Below are 21,441 nucleotides of genomic sequence, written 5' to 3' on the forward strand. Positions count from 1 at the left end.
TACTTCTTATATCCTGGACACAGTAAGTTCTTAGCAAATATCAAATCAGAGAGTCATGACTATAGACACCTGAGCCAGGGAGAAATGGAGTGGCACTGGAAGGAGGCCCATGTCTGAGATCTGCCATGAAACTTACTGCACTTGGAAGTTTAATAGGATGGTGGACCACTCAGGGACTTCAATGTGGCTTACTTCAGGGAATGGGCAAAGCTAGATGCTGCTCTCATCCACTGAAAGTGTTAATTCAGGTGGGTCAGTCCCCAACTGCATGATGAACTTTGTTGTACTGAAAATGACTGGACTCTGAAACTTCAAGAGGCAAGTGTTATGAGCAGTGGTCTGGGGGACCTAGAGAGGAAGCAGGGATGTTCATCCAGAAAGGAACCTCCAAGAAGAGTCCTTAGCCCTTGGTTAGGGTTTGTAGGGTTGGGTAGTTGTTAGTTAACCTTAAAGAAACACATTTGAGGTGCACGAAGTGTCAGAGTGCAGGCTTATGTGGTATGAGTCCAGCTGGGGAAAAGGAGCCACTGGTATAATAAGACAAGAGTTACTCTGCTCTCCCAGTGCTTAGTGTCCATGACAACTTTCAGAAGAGCAGGTAGGGTTCCTTTTGATACCTGATAGGGAGAAGTGAAAAGGAAGAGGAGAGAGAGGAGGGCGAAGGAAGTAAGGGAAGAAGGGGTCAGATCTCTGAAGCACCTAACTCAGGTGGTCCCAGGGTTCTGTTCTAATAGACTGAGAAAGACTTCATACCATCTCCCACCTTCTCTATTGTCTATCCTTTCCTCTATTCTCATTGTACTACCCATACCATCTCTATTTCACTTACAAGGAATCTCCTCTCCCTTCAACCAAACTACATGTCAAAGACTGCTTCCCCCTGGTAGCCTTCCCAAATGAAACAGGTAGACCCTGATAGTCATGTCCTGCTGGATTAGCTCCAGTAGCTTCTCCTCTGATCTTGTCCCACTCTCCACACTGATTAGGTCCTTATCTGCCACTGTGCAGCCCAAGCTTGTTCACCTTTGTCCTATGTATGACTTAAAGTCTTTGAAGACAGCCCTATAATCAGAATTTTCTTCTAGTTGCTCATCTTTTTCACTTATTCACCTGTTTCCTGAGTACCTATTGTGTGGTAGGCACTGAGAACACAGAGGCAAGAAAGACACTGTTCCTACCACAGGAGTTTAAATAGGACCTTTTCACTTAGCTGGCATGTGTGCAGCAATTCTGAGTGAGATACCTCCAGAAGTGAGGGACCATATTTCAAAGAGACTGTTCCCACCCTAAGCATTGGCAAAATGTGCTGATATAAATTTTCATAAAAAATAAAGAAAATTTTTTCATGCTGCAGAAAGCTTTTCCTTGGGGTCTCCCAATAATTACATAAAAACTCCCCTTTGCATGACGAGGTAGCAGGGTTTATGAATATCTTACTTTCCACACTTTCCTCAGCCGGATCTGTAAAGTGAGGTACCCCCACCCATTTCTCTGTACTATTTATAGAAGGATGTTCCCAGAATCCTTAGGTGTGGATGGTGAACACGAGAGATTGAGATTTGAGCCACAGAACAAAAATGAGTGTGTTTTGTTTTCTCCCTATTTTTTGTTCTCCCAAAATAGTCTATTTTAATGGCATATAGGTTACTCCATTCTTAATGAGCATCTTCTTTATGTCAGGGACAGTATCAGGTTCTAGGAATTTAGAAGTGATAAAAGACAAGGTCCTGTCATCAAGGAATTGTGTAATAAAGTTGATAGGACAAATATGTAGGTCACCTTGGTCATAAGCAGCTATAAAGGCTATGAGAAGTGTCTCTGACATTCAGAGTAGGGAGGACTTGGATGTGGCCTGTTGGACCAGGCAAGTCATCAAGGAGGTGGTAGCCTTGAGCTGAGTGGTAGAAGACATGGATGAAGAGAGGGGGTGGAAAGAAGGGTTTTCATCAGACTTGGGTGATACTGGTCCTTCCCCACCAGTCCTAGAGAGATCTCCACAGTGATCAGATCCCTCTCAGTCCACGGAGACTTAGCCAGTGTACCCAGTCCACTCAGGCCACACTGAAGGTCACAGTCTCTGTTCACTCATTTTCAAGGGTTTCCCTTTGGCCCACATCCTGCTGTATGCCACTGAGGAATTCAGACCTGGGAATTGTGAAACATCTACATAAATAGTCCACGCACAGCTGCCCTCCAATAATATGTAGCCTGAAGGCTTCAGTGGAGGATGGATAAAAGGCCTCCAGACTCCTCTTCCTGGAATGATTTGTCCACACATCCTTCTCTAGGGTGAGGCTACCTCTGGGTGAGGAAACACTTGCATGTCCCTCACTCAGATGCTGCCAAGACAGGCCTGATATCTCCTCTGCTTCTGCCCAGCGAGTAGATAAGCCAGGTAAGAGAGCTTTGGGGCAGGGAGAAGGGAAGGGAAGTGGTCCTTACAAAAGACCTCAAATGATTTAACATGGGAAAAAGTAATAGAAGTCAGAGGGTTAAAGAAGCGGAGAAGATATACCCAAGCTTAGGAATCTCAGGACAAAGTAAGACTGAATGAAGAAAAAGAGTAGAGATTCGTTATTCCTTTACATCTGACCGTGGTGGACCCTCGTCTGGGAAAGTAGACAGTCTGTCCAATTCAGCTGCACTTTGTTCAAGAAGAGGATTTAGTTAATAGCTTAGTTGTTGGTGGGTGGGTCCCCTGGGAGTTCCCACCATGGCTTACTCCTCAAATGTACCCACTCAGAGCCATTTCTGTCCCTCCTAGGATGGATTTAGCAGATTGTAAATGCCAGCTTTATTTTGACAGCTCCAGCCCATGGAGAAAAGAAACAGATAACTCGAGGACCTGAATTAATTGAATTCTCTTTTGCCTTCCAGCTTCCACTCACTAGCCCACTGATGTCACGACAGAAGCAGGAATCCTGGGAGCCCCCTAGTGCTCCCAAATGCTCACCTCGACAGTGCTCAAACACCTCCCTGGCTCCCTGCTCTGCTCCTTGCTGTGACCTCTGTTCAGGAGGCTACAATTCTGGTTCCCAAAAGCCCGGGGAGCAGAGCCCTGGCAGCTCTCAGAGGGCTCACCGCAAGAAGCCCCGCTGCCTCAGTGGTGGCACAGTCTACCACATCAAAGAGGAGGAGTGCTGAGGTAACCAGCCCAAAGGAGAGGGACATAGGTACAGTGGCTCTCTCTCATCCACCTTTCTGAATTCACGCTGCTGGGAAGCTCAGGCTTGCCCCCTCTATTTAGGGCTGGGAAACACTTCCTGGTCCCCATAAGCTGCACTCCTACTTCTGTCTATGCACTCAGCTCAGCCAACAATGTGGAGTCAGAGCCCTGGCTGCTGTGAATCCCTGAGGTCACCTGAGGGGCTAAGGCTTCTACAGGTGGATGCTGCCCCTTCTTTCCTTCCAAGATGTTGACTGGTATTGCTTCAGAAACACATGGTTTGAGATTTCTGTCTCAGCATCCTTGTAGCCATCAACCTATGTCACTGCAGAATCCTTACATTGAAAACTTTTGTGTGACAAGTGTGCTGAGCACCTACTCTATATTGTGCTTTGTGTTACCAGATGTAATAGGAAATTTATCCCTGTTCTAGAAAAGCTTACAATCTCATGGGAGAAACAACGTACATTGTATACTGTAATATGCAGACTAATAAATATAATTTTAAGGTGATTGACATACTTCTTTTTTTTTTTTTTTCTCACTTTGTGTGAACTCAAAAGGGGAAAAGAGTATAAAATGTCAAGGACAGAAGGGAAAGACTCATCCTGATGGGGTAGATCAGAAGTGGTTTCCTTGGAAGGAGAACTCTGAAGCAGAGAGAACATGTTGTTTGGGGAAGAACAACCTTCAGGGTAGGCAGCATTTCAACAGTGCTTTTAAAGATAAGCAGACTTTGGTGTTGGGGATGAAACAAGGATGAGGATCTTTCCAGGTAGAAATGATACTTTTCATGTGCAAGTGGGATACTTGCCCATGGCATGGTTTTCAACTTGGCTAGACTGCCGGGAGTGAGATGATCATATGAAATAGCTCATAAGCCAGGTATGAAACTGCAACTCCCAAAGCACTATTGCCCTGGGGTGGAGAGGACCTGAGATAAAGCAGAGGGACCTGGCAGGGCTTGAGGTTCAACACAGTTGCATATCGGTATAAGTTCTAGGTAATAATTTTTAGTTGATTCTCATTTTCTAAAAATGTGTTTTTTACCCAGTCCAGCAGATTCTATTTCCCAGCCTCAGAGCAAAGAATCAGCCTATGATTCCCAAAACACAAGGTGTCAATTTTCACAGCTTAGCAATCCTTCTGATGGCTGGAACCTTGTTTTTGCCTCTGCTATGATTTGTATCTCTATATAAGCATATATAGAGAGCATAATTTTATATAATTATAATTTTGAATGTGTAATTATTCTCACTATACAAATGCTGCACACCTGTATAAAGATGTTTTATTGTAAATAAGCATAAGGAAGATGATAAAAACCAACCAAAATCTTTTTAAAAATTAATTAATTAATTAATTAATTAGCATATAATGTATTATTAGCCCCAGGTGTACAGATCTGTGAATTGCCAGGTTTACACACTTCACAGCACTCACCATAGCACATACCTTCCCCAAAGTCTATAACCCAAACACCCTCTCCCTAGTACCCTCTCCCAGCCACCCTCAGTTTGTTTTGTGACATTAAGAGTCTCTTATGGTTTCTCTCCCTCCTGATTCCATCTTGTTTCATTTATTCTTTTCCTACCCACCAAACCCCAACCCCCCACGTTGCTTCTCGACTTCCTCATATCAGGGAGATCATATGATAGTTGTCTTTCTCTGACTGACTTATTTCGCTAAGCATAATACCCTCTAGTTCCATCCACGTGTCACAATTGGCAAGATTTCATTTCTTTTGATGGCTGCATAGTATTCCATTGAATATATATACCACATCTTCTTTATCCATTCATCTGTTCATGGACATCTAGGTTCTTTCCATAGTTTGGCTGTTGTGGACATTGCTGCTGTAAACATTTGGGTGCACATGTCCCTTTGGATCACTGCATTTGTATCTTCAGAAGACCAACCAAAAATCTTATCACCCTAAAATAACTACTAATAATTTCAGGATCTATTTCCAAACCTCATAAAAAAACACAAAATAGGATCATTTCAGAATACTTTGTAACCTGATGTTTTACTTAACAGTACAATGTTAATACACCTTACATGCTAATAAATATTGATCAACATTATTATAGTCCATCCTGTGAACGTACCATGATTTGTGTAGTTTCCTGATTTGGGGCACTTACATTGCTTCCACATTTTTGCTGTCTAAATAACAGTAAAATAAACATTCTCATTGGTGATTATTCTTAGTAATTTTCCTAAGATAAATTTTTAGAATTGGAACTCTAAAATTGTCAAAGACTATGAAGACTTTTTTCAAACTCTCCCAGAAGATTGCATCTTAGAGGCAATGAAAATGTCTCCATTTAAGAAAATCATTTTGGAGAAAGGGATTTCTTTTGTTCAAGAGCAAGAGTGAGTACTATGTCAAAAAATTACTCTAGTTATGGGCACCTGGTGGTTCAGTCATTTAAGTGTCCAACTCTTGACCTTAGCTCAGGTCATGATCTAGGGGTCCTGGGACAGAGTCCTGCATGGGTTTCTGTGCTCATCAGGGAGTCTGCTTGAGATTCTTTTTCCTTCTCCCCTTGCTTCCCTCCACCACCACCACCATATGCACACTCTCCCTCTATCTCTCAAATAAATAAATATTCTAAAAAAATTACTCTAACTAAAGAAAAAAAAACACCACTTTATCAGAAACTGGGAAAATATCTATCCATTTTACTGTCAGGAAATCTATACTTTAAAAAAGATTAAATGCTTTCTCTTATTGAGGGAAAAAGGATGCTATTTGTTGAATAAAGCAAGGCCTTATGAATTTTGACATACCATTGCTTGAAATTCCATACTTAGCTGATAAGCTTTAAATATCCTTGGTTTTAGATGTTCAGTTATGTTTGTGTGAGAGAATTCTGGGGGAAAAATCTGATTTTTCCCTAAGGAAAAAAAAAATCAATATTTGGTTGATTGTGCAAAGCTTAATATGTAAGAATGTCTTTTTTTTCCTATTTTTTAAAATTTCTGTTCTTTACTGAACATGTAGATTCACCAAATAACAATTTTAAAGAAAAGTTTTGACAGAAACAAATTCTCTTTGACAAGAGTACTATTTAGTAATTGACCTACTCAGGTTCGCTAATCAGTACTTGGATTCCCTTCAATAATTGTTCACCTTATATATTATTGCATACTACACTGTTTAGTCTGTATCAAATTGATTTTGAAATTTCTACATCAAAAAAACGTAGTGATTTGATCATTAGTTTTCTTCATAAAGTCTGCATTTGACATCCTCACACTTTCAAAATATGTCTGTACATCAAAAATGTCAATATTATCAGTGTCTTTTTTGGTGTGGTTTCAGTATGGTTTCATTTTAATATTGCACATGTACTTTTGTTTTATAATAAATGGTTAAAAATGCAGACTTCACATTTTGTACAAAATGTCCTATATCGAAAATCTTACATTTATAGGGATAGTCGAAATAGGTAAGTGGCACCACCAGGGTTTTGTTTTGTTTTATTTTGTTTTTGTTTTGTTTTACTATATCTAACATCATACTTTTAACAAATGTCAAGTAGTTCTACATTTTTAACATTTTCTAGTTAGAAAATTTCATTTTGACATTTGATATTTAATATGCTATTTTGTCTAATTTTTAAAAATGGTCCTTCAATATTATATGGACTAAATAAAGAACATAGAATTTTTTTTTTTTTTTTTTTTTTTAGAAAGGAAGTTGTGACATGTTTTAAGGTCCCTTAGTGACTTTGAAAGAGCCATGTTGAATTCACCTGGGGAAACTTGGGTGACTAATTCAATAGGGCTCTGTCCTCACCAGTTTCCACTGTAGCCTTCCAGAAGGGATATTCTCGCTTGGGAACTGAACTGAGCCCAGTGACCTCACACCCTCCCTCAGAGTGTCCTGGAAGAAACATGTTCTTCCTAGCTTGGCCAATGGTCACTACTAGGGATGCCAGCCTAGCCCACAACCTGGGTCCAATGCATTTTCAGCAGTTTCCTTTAAAATGTTTGACAGACCCTCCTTTACTACATACCTTATGCTCTATAATAGAGCACAAATAATAATAAAAAGTTATTGCCTTTACTTATTCTTGTCAAGCTGCCATTAATAAAATATGAAACCAAAATCAATCTAAGACAAAACAAATTTGTCATGCTGATTTCATCTCTTATTTAGTGGCAAGTCAAGAAATGCTGCTTCAACTTGGCAAGTGAAGAAATAGGGTTTGAGTTACAGTATTTAAAGTTATAGAGGTAAACAAGAGCAGCATGAAAAATAAATCATGTCTAAATAAGAGAAAGGAAGGGAAGGGATGACAAACATGAGCTATTCATTGTGCTTCATTAGGGAAGTGAATAGATACATCTAAAAGGACCCAAAGAAATAAGTGCATGCACAGATTATTTAGAATGAAACTTATTTTTTTCATGTTACAACCTATCAGATTACCTGATTTTTAATTTTCATGTATTACATTATTTTATAAAATCACATCCTGTTTTTACATACATCTATGTATGTAAAGACCAAACCTAGACCAAACCTTCCTTAACAGAACAAGTACACATTCAGACCCCTGTCAGATGAAACCCTTTTCAAATCTCTGAAAACCCTGAGATCTTATGCAAGTTTCTGTGCCTTTCTATGCCTCAGTTTTCTCATCTAAAAATTAGGCAAAATAATAATATGTGCCTCTTGAGACTGTGGAAGGAATTATATATGATATTATAGGTGACATATTTTGATGTATTTAGCTCAATAAACATTAGCTGTAATTTATACTTGGGATGCAATTAATTGTTTTTGAATATTTTATTTGAGAGAGAGAGCATGCTTGAGCATGCGAAAGTACAGGTGGGATGGGGAGAGGGAGAAAGGGAATCCCAAGCAAACTCTGCACTGAGCATGAAGCCCAAAGTGGGGCTCTGTCCCACAACTTGGAGATGATGACTCGAACTGAAATCAATAGTCAGACACTTAACCGACTGAGCCACACAGGTAACACATGTCGTGCACTTAATTTTTCAAATTAGCTTTATAAATTCAGGATAGTCATAGATTTATAGGAAAGTTGCAAAGATGGTACAGAGAATTTCCCATGTTCCCTGCATCCAGTTTCCCCTGTGGTTCAGCTCTTATATTAGCATGGTACAATTATTATCATTGAAGAATCAATATTGATATGTTATTATTAACTAAAGTCTATAGCCATATTCTATTTGAGTTTCCTTAATTTTTACCAAATGTCTTTTTTGTGTTCTTGGATTCCAATCAGGGTACCACATTACATTCAGTTGTCTTGTGTCCATAGGATCCTTTTGACTGTGACAGTTTCTTAGACCTATCTTATTTTTGGTGACCTTGAGGGTTTTGAGGGGTGCCAGTTAGGTATTTTGTAGAATGTCTCTCAACTGACTTTTGTGTGGTGTTTTCCTCCTGCTTAGAATGGGTTTACAGATCTGGGGAAGGAAGACAGATCACAGGGGTAAAGCCATTGTATCAGGGGTACATACTGTCAACACACCATCACTGTTTAAATCAACTGACCATCTGGCTGTGGCAGTGTTTGCAGATTTTCCACCATAAAGGTGCTCTTTTTCTTTCCCTTAACATATTCTTCTCTTTGGAAGGAAGTCACTAAATGCAGACCATTCAAAGAGGTAAGGACTTATGTTCCACCTCCTTGAAGGGACACTACTATAAATTATTTGGGATTTTTCTGTAGAAAGATTTATCTGTTCCCTTGTTTCTCTTTTCTTAAAATTTATCATTTATTAATATCAGTATTGACTCATAGATATTGGATATCTATTTATTTTATACTTTGGGTTGTAATACAATGCCCTACTGTCTATTTTGTTGTTCATACCCTTCCAGCTTTGGGACTCCTCTCAATCAGTTCCTGCATCCCTTTGACACACCTCCAGTGGTTTCTTTTTTAAGCACTTCCTTGCTTTAGAGCACTATTTATTACATGATTCAGGCTTATTTTGCATAATCTTTGCTCCAGACCTAGATTTAGCTATTTGTTTTGTAAGCCCTGGTTTCTTTTATTGGGGAACTGTATTGTAAACCAAGATCTGGGAGCTGGTTTTTCATTGCTCCTGGGATGTCATTGCTTCCAGGTCTTCTCAATAGACATAGCTTGGAAATATATATGTGTATATTAACCAGTGCCTGCACGCATACTTATAACTATTTCCGTAGTTATACATCTGTGTCTATAATAAGCTGAACATGAGTTCATATTGATGTCTGCAACTCTAATTCAATCATGGTTTATTCTAGGCTTTGTGAAAGGAGATTTCAAAAGGAGTAAGTAAGCTTAGCTAGGAGGCCATAGAGAAAGGAATTTATGTGCATCCTCATGGAACAAACTAACTTTTTACCAGCTGTAAGCCCTCAGCTTGAACTTAACTCCCTCCTCACTATGACACCTAAATTATTCACATTCTTCACTGTAAAGGAGCCAATGTGATTTGACAAGTTTCAATACCTTACTTGCATATTAACCCAACCAACTCCAGTTAACCTGGTTTCAATGCCTGTTTTACAGAGAGGACATAAATGACAACTGTACTCATGATCTTTTGCTTTTAGAAGTCTGCCCATTCTTGATCTTCCTCAGAACATGAATTAGGTTTCTACCCGAATCTGTCTTCAGAATTGCAATTCTAGTTGCCCAAATAAATGCCTGTTTGCTTAAATTATCAATGAATTCTTTCTTAGCCAACACCTCTTTCTTGCTATCTATAACCAATCAATGAGAAATCTGGCTCCTGCCATCTGCCACATAATGACATATTTGTTTAATCCCAGGATCCAGATATGGTGTCTTCTATTTTGAAAACAAAATCTTGAGATGTCTAGGAGTCAGTGCATGAAAAATGAGCAATGTTTTCTTGCCTCTAAAGGCTATAAAGACTGCTGATTAAAGGGGAGAGAATGTTGAAGGCTGGGTAAGGATGGGTCAGAGGAAAGACAAGACTTCCTCAGGATCAAGGGACTCAATTGAAATGGATGATCTTTCATGAAGACCTCCACCCACTAGAGATCATCGCCCAAACAGAGGCTCTGCTCAGCTTCCTCTTCCCACAAACAAGCTTCCATTACATGTTTTAAGCATAAAGTGTGAAGTCATGAACACTGACCAATGTGGGGCTATAAACAGGAGAAACCTCACTCCATACCTAGGCACAGGTTAGAACAGCTTTGGATTCTCCCTATGAACCAGAGTGGGTGAAGGCATAGAATCTTTTTCATGAAACTTCATGTGGAAAATCAGAAAGCAATGGGGGACAGGCTGTGAGTCAATAAAAGGGCATAGATATTCAGTATGTGACCCACATAGTTACTCTACCTCACACTAATGATTAGTTCTTAACTTCTTGGCAGAGAGAATATATAGAAAGACAAATGCTCTAACATACATAGTTTTCAAGGGAAGTCTTGCACTTCTAACATTGATGTCTGAAGGAAATTGTTTGCAATGGTCAGCTATACACTTAAAGTCATTGCTAGAACACAGCCACAGAAGAAAATGGCAAACCACTAATGTTTTGTCTCCCACTGAAAAAACGATGTAACATTAAAATGAGATGTCACTTATGAAATGACAGAAAGGGTCAACCAAGGAAAAGGCATATGCCTAAAAGCAGAAGATCTTCCAGTTCTAGTCAGAACTTGGTTCACCAGGGATAAAATTCACCGGTCTGTAAAACGTGACCAACAAAATAACCTTCATTCTTCATCTTAGTATGAGATAAGATAGAGGGGCCTAGATAAATGTGTTGTTTACTGCTTTGTTCACACCCTGCTCAGGTGTTATCTAACACCTGACCAGTATAGGATCCCCTCAACACCCATGCCCCCACACACAGTCTAACTTCTACACTTCTCTACTTAGCATCTTCCATTCTACCCCCCACCCCCACCCCGGGAGCTTCGGCAGGTCCTCTCTACATGTGTCTTTAGTTGTCCTCCTTATTCTGATCGAAAGTTCTGGAATTTCTACCCTCATCTCTGACAGGTTCTTTCTGTTTTGTTTTGATAGCCACAGGACAAGAAGTGATTGACATACCCTAAACCCTATGCAAACTCAGTCCCTGCCTGGATCAAGCATTAACTCTACTGGTTTCTCTGGTACATAGTTTTCTCTCATAGGTTTTGGGTGAGTGAATTGTAGGGAAATTTCCCTATTATAGCTTAATATAATAGCCTTGATATATGAAAATCATTTCCAAAATATTTGACTGGAATCTACCTTAAATTATTGCCTGATCCATCTCAGTATCCATTGTCACAGCTACAACCCCAACCCATGCAAGGTCCGTGGGATTTCTGTAGAAGGTGGTGGTAGTCCTTAGGGTGAGACAGGAAGAGGGTTGTGAAATCAGCTTTCCTGAGTTACTGACACATTTTCTTGGCATTTACAAATCTTTGAAGAAATAAAAATATAGCTCCTCATCACTGAGGGGCATTGAACTAGCCAAATAATTAATAATAATGATAAAGTATTATAAATATTATAATAACAACAAAAGACAATGAACTAGCCAAATAACAACAATAACAATTAATTATTATGTAAATAGTATAACAAAGGATGATGAACTAACCAAATAATAATAATTATTGTCATAAATATTATAACAACAATAACACAAAGAGCAATGTCAGCAATCTGTATTTACACAGAGCTTACTGTGGAGGAACACTCTTCTATCACTGTACACGTTACTCATTTAATCCTCACAACAGCTTTATTAAATAGATATAATTTTTATCAACATTATAGATAAGCAGTCAAGGTACAGAGAAAACAAGTGACAAGCCTAATGTTGTACAACCAATAAGTAAGGGAACTTGGAATTAAAATCCAGGTGATCTGAGTGCAGACACTTAGCTCTGATACTGTGTCCCCAAGAAGGCAGCGTTGGAATGAATAGGTTCTCTTGCTATCCATGTACCTCACCTCCCCAACCAAACTCAAGCATAAACACTGAGTTGGAAATCAATTGACCTCATATTAGTCCTAATTCTGCCACTATTTTCACTTTATGAATTGAGTAAAATTAGTTATCTGAATCTTCAACTCTCATTTGTGGAAGGAAGGCATATAACCAAGCCAAATGGCATATTTCATTATTAATCAATCTACTCATTCAATAAGTAATTAAGTGCCAACTATATGTCAAGAACTGCTTTTTTTTAATTTATTTTTTATTTTTAGCATAACAATATTCATTATTTTTGCACCACACCCAGTGCTCCATGCAATCCGTGCCCTCTATAATACCCATCACCTGGTACCCCGACCTCCCACCCCCACCCTTTCAAAACCCTCAGATTGTTTTTCAGAGTCCATAGTCTCTCATGGTTCACCTCCCCTTCCAATTTCCCCCAACTCCCTTCTCCTCTCTATTTCCCCATGTCCTCCATGCTATTTGTTATGCTCCACAAATAAGTGAAACCATGCTTTTTTGAGGCCTTCTCATTATTTCTTTACTATCTGATGCATGCTTTTATTAAAGAAAAATTTCTAGGGGTAACTGGGTAGCTCAGTGGGTTAAAGGCCTGCCTTCGGCTCGGGTCATGATCCTAGGGTCCTGGGATTGAGCCCCGCATCGGGCTCTCTGCTCAGCAGGGAGCCTGCTTCCCCCTCTCTGTCTGCCTGCCTCTCTGTCTACTTGTAATCTCTGTCTGTCAAATAAATAAAAAATCTTTAAAGAAAAAAAAAAGAAAAGAAAAATTTCTAATAAAGATATCAGTCTAGAAAGAAATGGGCTGCTTTGTGAGCTAGTGAGTTCTCCAACTAAAAGTGTTTCAGTTTAGCACAGAAAGCTCATCATTAGACATATGGGAGAGGGTATGGAACCACCAGGTAGAAAACTACACCAAATGTTTGCTAAGACCCCTCCAAGGCTGAATGATTTTCTGAATTGTCTGTCATCCTTATATCTTTTAACTATCTATGAAGAACCCTGGAAGAGCTTGGAGGAATGTCAAAGTTTGTGGAAATAGTACTAGAATCTTCTGTGGACTGGATATAATTCTATGGTACTACAAAAAGACTCTAAAACTATAGTTCCTAAAGTAGCAGAATCCCCTGTCAATTTAAACATGCAAATTCTTAGGATTCAGTCCATGGAGATTATGACGTAATACGTCTTTTTTTTTTTTTTAAGATTTTATTTATTTATTTGACAGGGAGAGGCAGAGGCAGGCAGAGAGAGAGAGAGAGAGGGAAGCAGGCTTCCTGCTGAGCAGAGAGCCCAATGGGGGGTTCGATCCCAGGACCCTGTGATCATGACCTGAGCCAAAGGCAGAGGCTTTAACCCACTGAGCCACCTAGGTGCCCTGACAGAATAGGTCATAATTGAGGACAGGAATCTGAATTTTTAAAGTGTTTTTCAGATGGTACAACCAGGTTTAGAGTCCTTGATCTATAACAGCACTCAGAGCAAGACTGAAAGAATAGTTTCCTTGTTTCATGTAATCCTTGCTGGGTTAGCTCCATTGCTCTAGAACTGAGTGAGTATGTGATCTGCACCTGCACTTAAACTCTCCGGTGCTCAGCTTTTCCGTATGTGTTCATATCCACCCAACAGGGTTGTTGACAGGAGAAAACAAAACTTCTGAAATGTAGTACAAATGTTTGGGGGAGGGGAGATGGGTGACCACTCTCTTCAAAAGTATAAAAGGCTGAGAAGCGTAGGTTCACAGAATGAAAGAGCAGAAGGTCCTGATGTCATAGGTGAAAGTGCAGGCCCCAAAAGTCTAAGGAACTTAACTAAGTCTTCTTAATGCCTGCCTCCTATGTTCATATTTTATAGCACTGTTCTTCCAGGGTAGGGATAACACTACTGATCCAACTGGAAGCAAGCTGTACAGTTTCATAGTCCCTGTCTTTCTCTGAAGATTCTGAAGACGTGTTAATTACAGGACAAAGTATATAGTCTATTGAGTTATCTTCCCGTGGCACAGTGGAGAAAATGATAGTGAAGTCATTAGCATGGCCTTGTGTTGAGTCAGAGATATTATCAGTACAAGCAGTCTTTTATAATGGGAGGATGATAGAGCCAAAGGTCTGTCCTGCTCACTCTGCTGGAAGGAACCCACCTCTAACATCAGAAGAGAAGAATGAAGTTACATAGGAATAAGAAAGCTCTGACATTATAGGCTGCGGGGTCTTCTTTTTTAGAAGATTTAAAAATATCTTCTTGGGATCAGTGTCTAGAGGGAGAGGATAGGCAAAGTGTCCTCTCTCCATCCCTTTCTATCTTAGAACTGAAAGGTATTGTTTGATAGTGACATTTGTAGACACAAGACACAACATAATTTTTTAGCTATTGCCCCACTCACTGAGGTCAGATGAGGGTCCAGGGTGGAGCCTGGGATTGAAAGAAAGAATCCTTACCTTTGTTATGTGATAGAAGGATCCTCACAGTTCTGAAGGACAAAGCTCAGGAAGTCATCGAGGTATAATGTGATCTGGCAGCCCTGAACATGAGCTCTCATCATTAAGTCAGAGATAAAGAAAAAAAAAAAAAAAAAACAAAGGCAAACACTCATTTCACAAATGGAGACCCTGAGGCCCAGAAGAAGCAAATGACCCATGGCTGGTTAGTGTCAGGACTGGGCCTGTGCTACAATGATGACCTGCTACTTCAATCCAAGGGATTTTTCTGCAGTTGGATACATTACAGAAAATAAGGGCGGTACTGCCAGAACAGATGATATTGTTGTGTATCCCCCCTAGTCTCACAGGAACAGGACACAGAAGCTGGGAAATTCTTGGGACAACAGTGAATAATTATAATGCTTATATTATAACTACAGCTTACAGAACACTCACTCAGTGCTGGGCATGGTGTTGATTTCTTTCCTCATTTGTTTTAATCATCACATTATACATGGTGGGCCTATGTCTCTAACCTACACTATACAGACAAGGGAGGGTGACTGGATTTTGAGGCCACCTCATGTAAATGATGGGAGTATGTTGTGTTGAGTTGGTCTTGTCTCCTTTCTTTTATCCACTAATTGGGATGGATTAAGACCCACAGGGCCAGGTCACTGAATGCAGATCATGACTGTTCCTCCCACCCCAAGAGAAGTACAAGCTGTGTCAGTCCTTCAAAGAGGATGAAAGACCTCAATGTGAGACAGGAATCCATCAAAATCCTAGAGGAGAACACAAGCAGTAACCTCTGTGACCTCAGCTGCAACAACTTCTTGCTAGACACATCTCCAAAGGCAAGGGAAAAAAGGCAAAAATGAACTATTGGGACTTTATTAAGATAAAAAGCTTTTGCACAGCAAGGAAATAGTTGACAAAACAAAAAGACAACTGACAGAATAGGAGAAGAATTTGCAAATATCTTATCAGATAAAGGGCTAGTATCCAAAGTCTAAAAAGAACTTACCAAACTCAACACCCAAAGAACAAAAATAATCCAATCAACAAATGGGCAGAAGATATAAATAGACATCTCTCCAAAGAAGACATGCAAATGACCAACAGACACGTGAAAAAGTACTCAGCATCACTCCGCACCAGGGAAATACAAATCAAAACCTCAATAAGATACCACCTATCACTGATTAGAATGGCTAAATTTAACAAACGAGGAAATGACAGATGTTGGTGAGGACACGGAGAAGGGGGAATGCTCTTACACTATGGTGGATGTAGCTGGTGCAGCCACTCTGGAAAACAGTATGGAGTTTCCTCAAGAAGTTGAAAGCAGAGATACCTTATGACCTAACAATTGCACTAATAGATGTTTACCCCACCATTTATATTATCCCATATAAATGTAGTGATCTGAAGGGGCACTTGCACCCCAGTGTTCATAGAAGCAGTGTCCACAATAGTTAAACTGTGGAAAGAGCCCAGATCTTCAACAACAGATGAATGGACAAAGAAAATGTGATAATATATATCATGGCATACCAGTCAGTCATCAAAAAATGAGGTCTTGCCATTTTCAATGATGTGGATGGAACTAGAGGTTATTATGTTAAGTGAAATAAGTCAATCAGAGAAAGACAATTATCATATGATCTCACCCATGTGTGGAATTTAAAAAACAAAACAGAGGATGAGGGAAAAATAAAACAAGACAATATCAGGGACGCCTGGGTGGCTCAGTGGGTTAAGCCTCTGCCTTCGGCTCAGGTCATGGTCTCAGGGTTCTGGGATCAAGTTCCACATCAGGCTCTCTGCTCAGTGGGGAGCCTGCTTCACCTCTCTCTCTGCCTGCCTCTCTGCCTACTTGTGATCAATCTCTCTCTCTCTCTGTCAAATAAGTAAATAAAAATCTTTAAATTAAAAAAAAAATTGTTAAAAGAAGAAAAAGACAAAATTAGAGAGGGAGACAAACCATAAGAGACTCTTAACCATGGGAAACAAACTGAGGGTTGCTGGAGGGGACAAGAGAGGGGAGATGGGGTAACTGGGTGATGGACATTAAGTAGGGTACATGATGTAATGAGCACTGCTATGTAAGACTGATGAATCACTGAACTCTACTTCTGAAACTAATAATATACCATAAGTTAATTAATTGAATTTAAATAAAAAAGAAAAGAAAAAAATTCCATTGCCCTTGGGAGGACCATGAATCCTCTCCCAGTGCAGTTTGCCAGGGTCAGACCCACATGTCTGCTTGCACATTGGGGTTTTGATGCACAGGAGGATTGTTCAAAGGTCTGACTACTTGGACAGAAGGAAGATCCTTGTTTTCCTTTCTTTCATCAGTTGGGAATTAGTGTGATAAAAATCTCATGCATGCCAATGCTGCCCTCACCCTGCTATTAAGTGGCACACCTAGACAGACAGTAATCCATAGCATGCTTGAATGCCAAGTAGGCAGGAAGGTGTGGAAGTGTTTGGGCAGGTAAGTACAGAATCCAGGAATGCATGGACTGTATGCAGACTGGATTCAGCATAGTAAAGGCCCTCCAATCACCTTCCAATTGGTCTTTTTGTCTACAAGTACATTAATAAGAACTCACTCAAGTCTAGATCTGATCCACACATCAAACTTGTATCCTGGCCATTCACAATGGACTTCAGCACTTTGAGTAACCAAATCACCACACCTAAGGCCATCTGAGCTGAATGATCTTTCTAAAATATAAATATCATCAGGTTATTTCTTTGCTTAAGTAGCTAAGGATACCCCAACTGTCCCTGGTCAAACCTTTTAAAGCATCATGATTCTGTTTTCAAGTTAAATGGAATGTATATATTTGATACATAAAGCAGTCAAATTACTCTATAATAGGAGTGAAATGGAAGGCCCAGAGCATTGTCTGCTCAGCCTCCCCATCCCAGGAAACCCAAATAGTCAAGAACTAAGGATTTATGGTATTTTAAAGTATGACTCAAAATTTTTAGGGCCCCCCATGTTATGATGGGGGATGATGTTGGGACAAAGAAGGAAATTAAAATGTATTTCCAACCTACTATCTGTCAAACGTTACTGCAGTGTCACAGTAAAATAACTCTATGAATTTCTTATTGTTAATCCCACTTTTTAACTTTAGTTTAATTTTATTATTTTAGTTTATTTTATTATTTTAGTTTATTTCTTCATTTTATTTTATTTTTGTTAATCCCATTTTAAAGATAAAAAAAAGGCTCAAAAACATTAAATAACCTACCCATGGTTCAGATATCAGTACCACGACTCCAAGACCCATCTTCCAGCTCCCATGCCATGTAAAGACATGGAGCTGGTATGGTAGACAATGGGAGGAGCTGGGGAAGGCAGCTGGAAGGACAGCTAAGCAGAGTAGCTCATACTGCCCAGAAGGATGACTCTTAGAAGAATGATGTTTGAATATCCCTGACAACAGGGTTCCAAGGAATATAATTTGGAAGCTATTAATCTACAGGCTAAAGTACATAACTCAACAAGAAAAGTTCTTAATATTCTGGACTCTTCCTTCCTTTCTGCCCAGCTAGTGTCCCAACACTATGCTCTTACCAAATATTATGCCCACTTTTTTTTTCCAGAAAAGATCATGCCCCTACACGTTCCCATGCCTCCACCTGTGCTCTTCTTCCCTCTGTCTAGTTATCCTTCACCTTCTGGCTGATGGCCACTCTGTTCCTGAGCCTCAGTCTTTTTTAATCTGTAAAATGGGATTAACAATAAGAAACTCATAGAGCTGATGTATTGTGATAGTGCAAATAACATGTTTGATGGATGGGAGTTTGAGAATAAATTTTAATTCCCTGTATTTTCCTTGTATTATTCCACTTGCATCTTTTTTAAAAAAAGGTTTTATTTATTTATCAGAGAAAGAGAGATAGTGAGAGAGATATCACAGGCAGGGGGAGCAGCAGAGGGAGAGGGAGAAGCAGGTTCCCCACTGAGCAAGGATCCTGGTGCAAGGCTTGATCCCAGGACCCCAGGATCATGACCTGAGCTGAAAGCAGATGCTTAATGGACTGAGCCACCTAGGCGTCCCCCACTTGCATCTTACGGCAAAGAAGTACCTTAATCTTCTCTAAATTCACAAACCCACATAACTATCATTCGGCAAATAAATGTCCTTAAAGTGATATTTTCAAAGTTACTATAAGAAAGGAATTTCTGTTGGGATAAATAATTTTTTTCATTGAACCAGTAGTTCATTGAGGTATTGGATCAATACAATAGAACAATGTTTTACAACTTTTAAAAATAATTTGTAATATTTTAGTTGAGGCCATGCAGGGAAGGAGCATAACTTTGCCTATCTTTTCTGATCTGGGCTTTAGGAGCTCACACTCACAGCTAGGAGAGGCACAATTAGGTGAATCACATACATACACAATGTTCTGCTTTGGTGTAACAAGGAAAGAAGTTAAGTAAGTAATTTCCTTTGACAACTGAAATTGACTAAATAGATTATATGGAGTTGCTACCTCATAGTATGACTTACCTTCAAATATTCCACATAGTCATATACTCACCAGCTGCCTCTGCTTTGTTGAATTCATCCCCATCCCAACCTCCAGATAAAATATGTTTAGGGAAAAGCAAAACCAGGAAAGGCAGCACTTGGGCTGAGTGTTAGCTCCTTGGAGGCCTGATGCTCATAAATGTAAATATAGATTTGATTATATACTGAAATCATCTGGTCCAGTCTCCTCTGCAACCTAGAGGCAGTAGCAGAGCCAGAACTGGAGCTCTGGCTGACTCCCCTGCAAAGTTCTTGAGGCTGGTCAATATGAGCAACCCCACCCTGAGAGTACCACCCAAACCTGTGCTTACTGCTGGCCTGGCCTCCCAAACTTCCCTCCCTCAAGGTGTGAAAGGAGGGAGAACTTTGTCCCAACCACAAATAACTCATTAATTCAACAAATATTTTTTGAGCACTTCAAGATGTCAGGCACTGTGCAGGTGCTAAGAACATGGAGATTTCATTCTATCCAGGATAAGCAATACTGAAAAATAAATACAAGTGTGGTATTATAGGAATATGGGACACCATGACAACATTTCACAGGAAAAATTAATATAACCAAAGCTGAACATATAAAGTACATACAAAGTAGCAGGAACAGGTGTTAGAAAAGAAAAGAGGCTGTTCCTCTTCTAATAGGAGATCGTAGGGATGGTTGCAGATATAAGTAGACTTAAAGACCTGGTAATGAGAAGTAGAAGTGTCTCATATTTGATGGCTACTCTCTGCCCCTTGGAATAGAAGTAGTATTATTTACTTACTTACTTACTATTTTTAGTATCATCTATTTAAGACAGACCTGGGAAGTTCCAGGGAAGAGAAAAGGCATGGTGTGTGTAGGGGGAGGGTAGTAAACACAGAGAAGTATATGGAATCACTGAGCCATGTTTGGGCTCAGTCTGGATGGAAGGTTATGGTCTTATGATGGTGCCAACCTGACAAAGTGTCTTTTTAAATTTTGTTTTTGTATTTGTAACAGCTAGGCATAGCAGGGAAGAATCATCCAGGGTTGGGGTTTTGTCAGTCAAGGGTATTAATAAGCCAAAGGAGCAAGAAAATTTGTTTCATTGGTTAAAAAAAAAAAAAGTGGTTGAAATGATAAACTAGCAAAATGAGAGGGAAGTGTCATGAAGAAGTTATCTGGCAGGCAGAGAGTTGGTAGATTCCAGTGGACATGACCAGGTAGGTTGAAAAGAAGGGACTAAAGTAAAAAAAAGGTGCCTAGCTTCCAGTTCAGACACTGCACTACTTTGAGCATCTCCTTTGTCCTCTCTGGCACTCAGTTCCTCATCAATGTGTAGAATACAGGTACTGAGCTAAGATTCTTTACAGCAGGGCCTTTTATCCATGATGCTATCTTGTTAGTCAATGTCTTATACATTCTAGGATCTGAATCAGTAGTGACCCAGGGGTGCTGAGATTATTGATTCCAAATGGTTATAGAACCTACAGAAACTTCCACCTGTGTCCTAGGTTGATCTGACACTTGTGACTTTAGATTTTCGTCTAAAGCTTGCATTGGATTCCTGCAGAAACGCCAAGTTCAGTCCCAAGCGTAGCCATTGTAAATTCCCTAGAAAATCATGATCTCCCTATCTTTATGGAAATACTTCAAGTTTTACAGAGGGAAGGGATGCTCTGGGAAGATACTCATGAGGATCCAGTAGCGATCTGGTGTGATAAAGTGGCAGAATGACAGAGAAACACAGGAATGTGGGAAGTTGCTGTCATAACCACCTGGTTGGGAAGAGCTTTCATATTATTGTGGCTCATTCCCTTGAGTTTGGTGCAGGATGTGTATAAAAGGCCTTCTCACTTCACTTGACCTATCCATTGTTTGCCTGACATTGGGAAAACAAGGTAAGTGTCCTTACTGATCTGATGGCAGTTTGGGGATAGCTGGGATTGCCACACCTCGCTGAATGGGACAAGTCACTCCAGGATGGAGAGAATAGTAACTAACTGGTAATTGCAGGACCATCAGGCTAAAGGATGTCATCAGTTGGGTCAGAAGTAGCCATCTCAGAAGGGATGAATGCTAACTGAGGTTCGGGTTGGAGTAGAGGAAGCTAGTTTGTAGGACAAGAGACACCCAAACAGGGTCAAAAAATATAACTGAAGGCAGAGCTCATGATGTAAGAAAGAAAAAAGAAAAAGAGATGAAAAAGACAGGTGATACAACCATGGACTCAGGCTAACCATGTAGTTTCTAGAATGTATAAATTAGAGTACATCATAAAAATAATTGGAGAAGAATCAATGAAACAAGATGGGATTGGGAGGGAGACAAACCATAAGTGACTCTTAATCTTAC

General features: G+C 39.8%; 1 protein-coding gene across 1 annotated transcript in view; it reads left to right on the plus strand.

Annotated features, from left to right (window-relative positions):
* Positions 1–2,898: 2,898 nt before the first annotated feature.
* LCE6A (late cornified envelope 6A) overlaps positions 2,899–21,441 on the plus strand; it is a 40,688-nt gene continuing 22,145 nt past the window's right edge. Inside the window, 1 exon segment of the mRNA XM_059377127.1 lies at positions 2,899–3,145. Coding sequence (XP_059233110.1) covers positions 2,899–3,145 — 247 coding nt within the window.

This window comes from Mustela nigripes, chromosome 14 (genome assembly GCF_022355385.1).
Source record: "Mustela nigripes isolate SB6536 chromosome 14, MUSNIG.SB6536, whole genome shotgun sequence".
NCBI classification, from domain to species: domain Eukaryota; kingdom Metazoa; phylum Chordata; class Mammalia; order Carnivora; family Mustelidae; genus Mustela; species Mustela nigripes.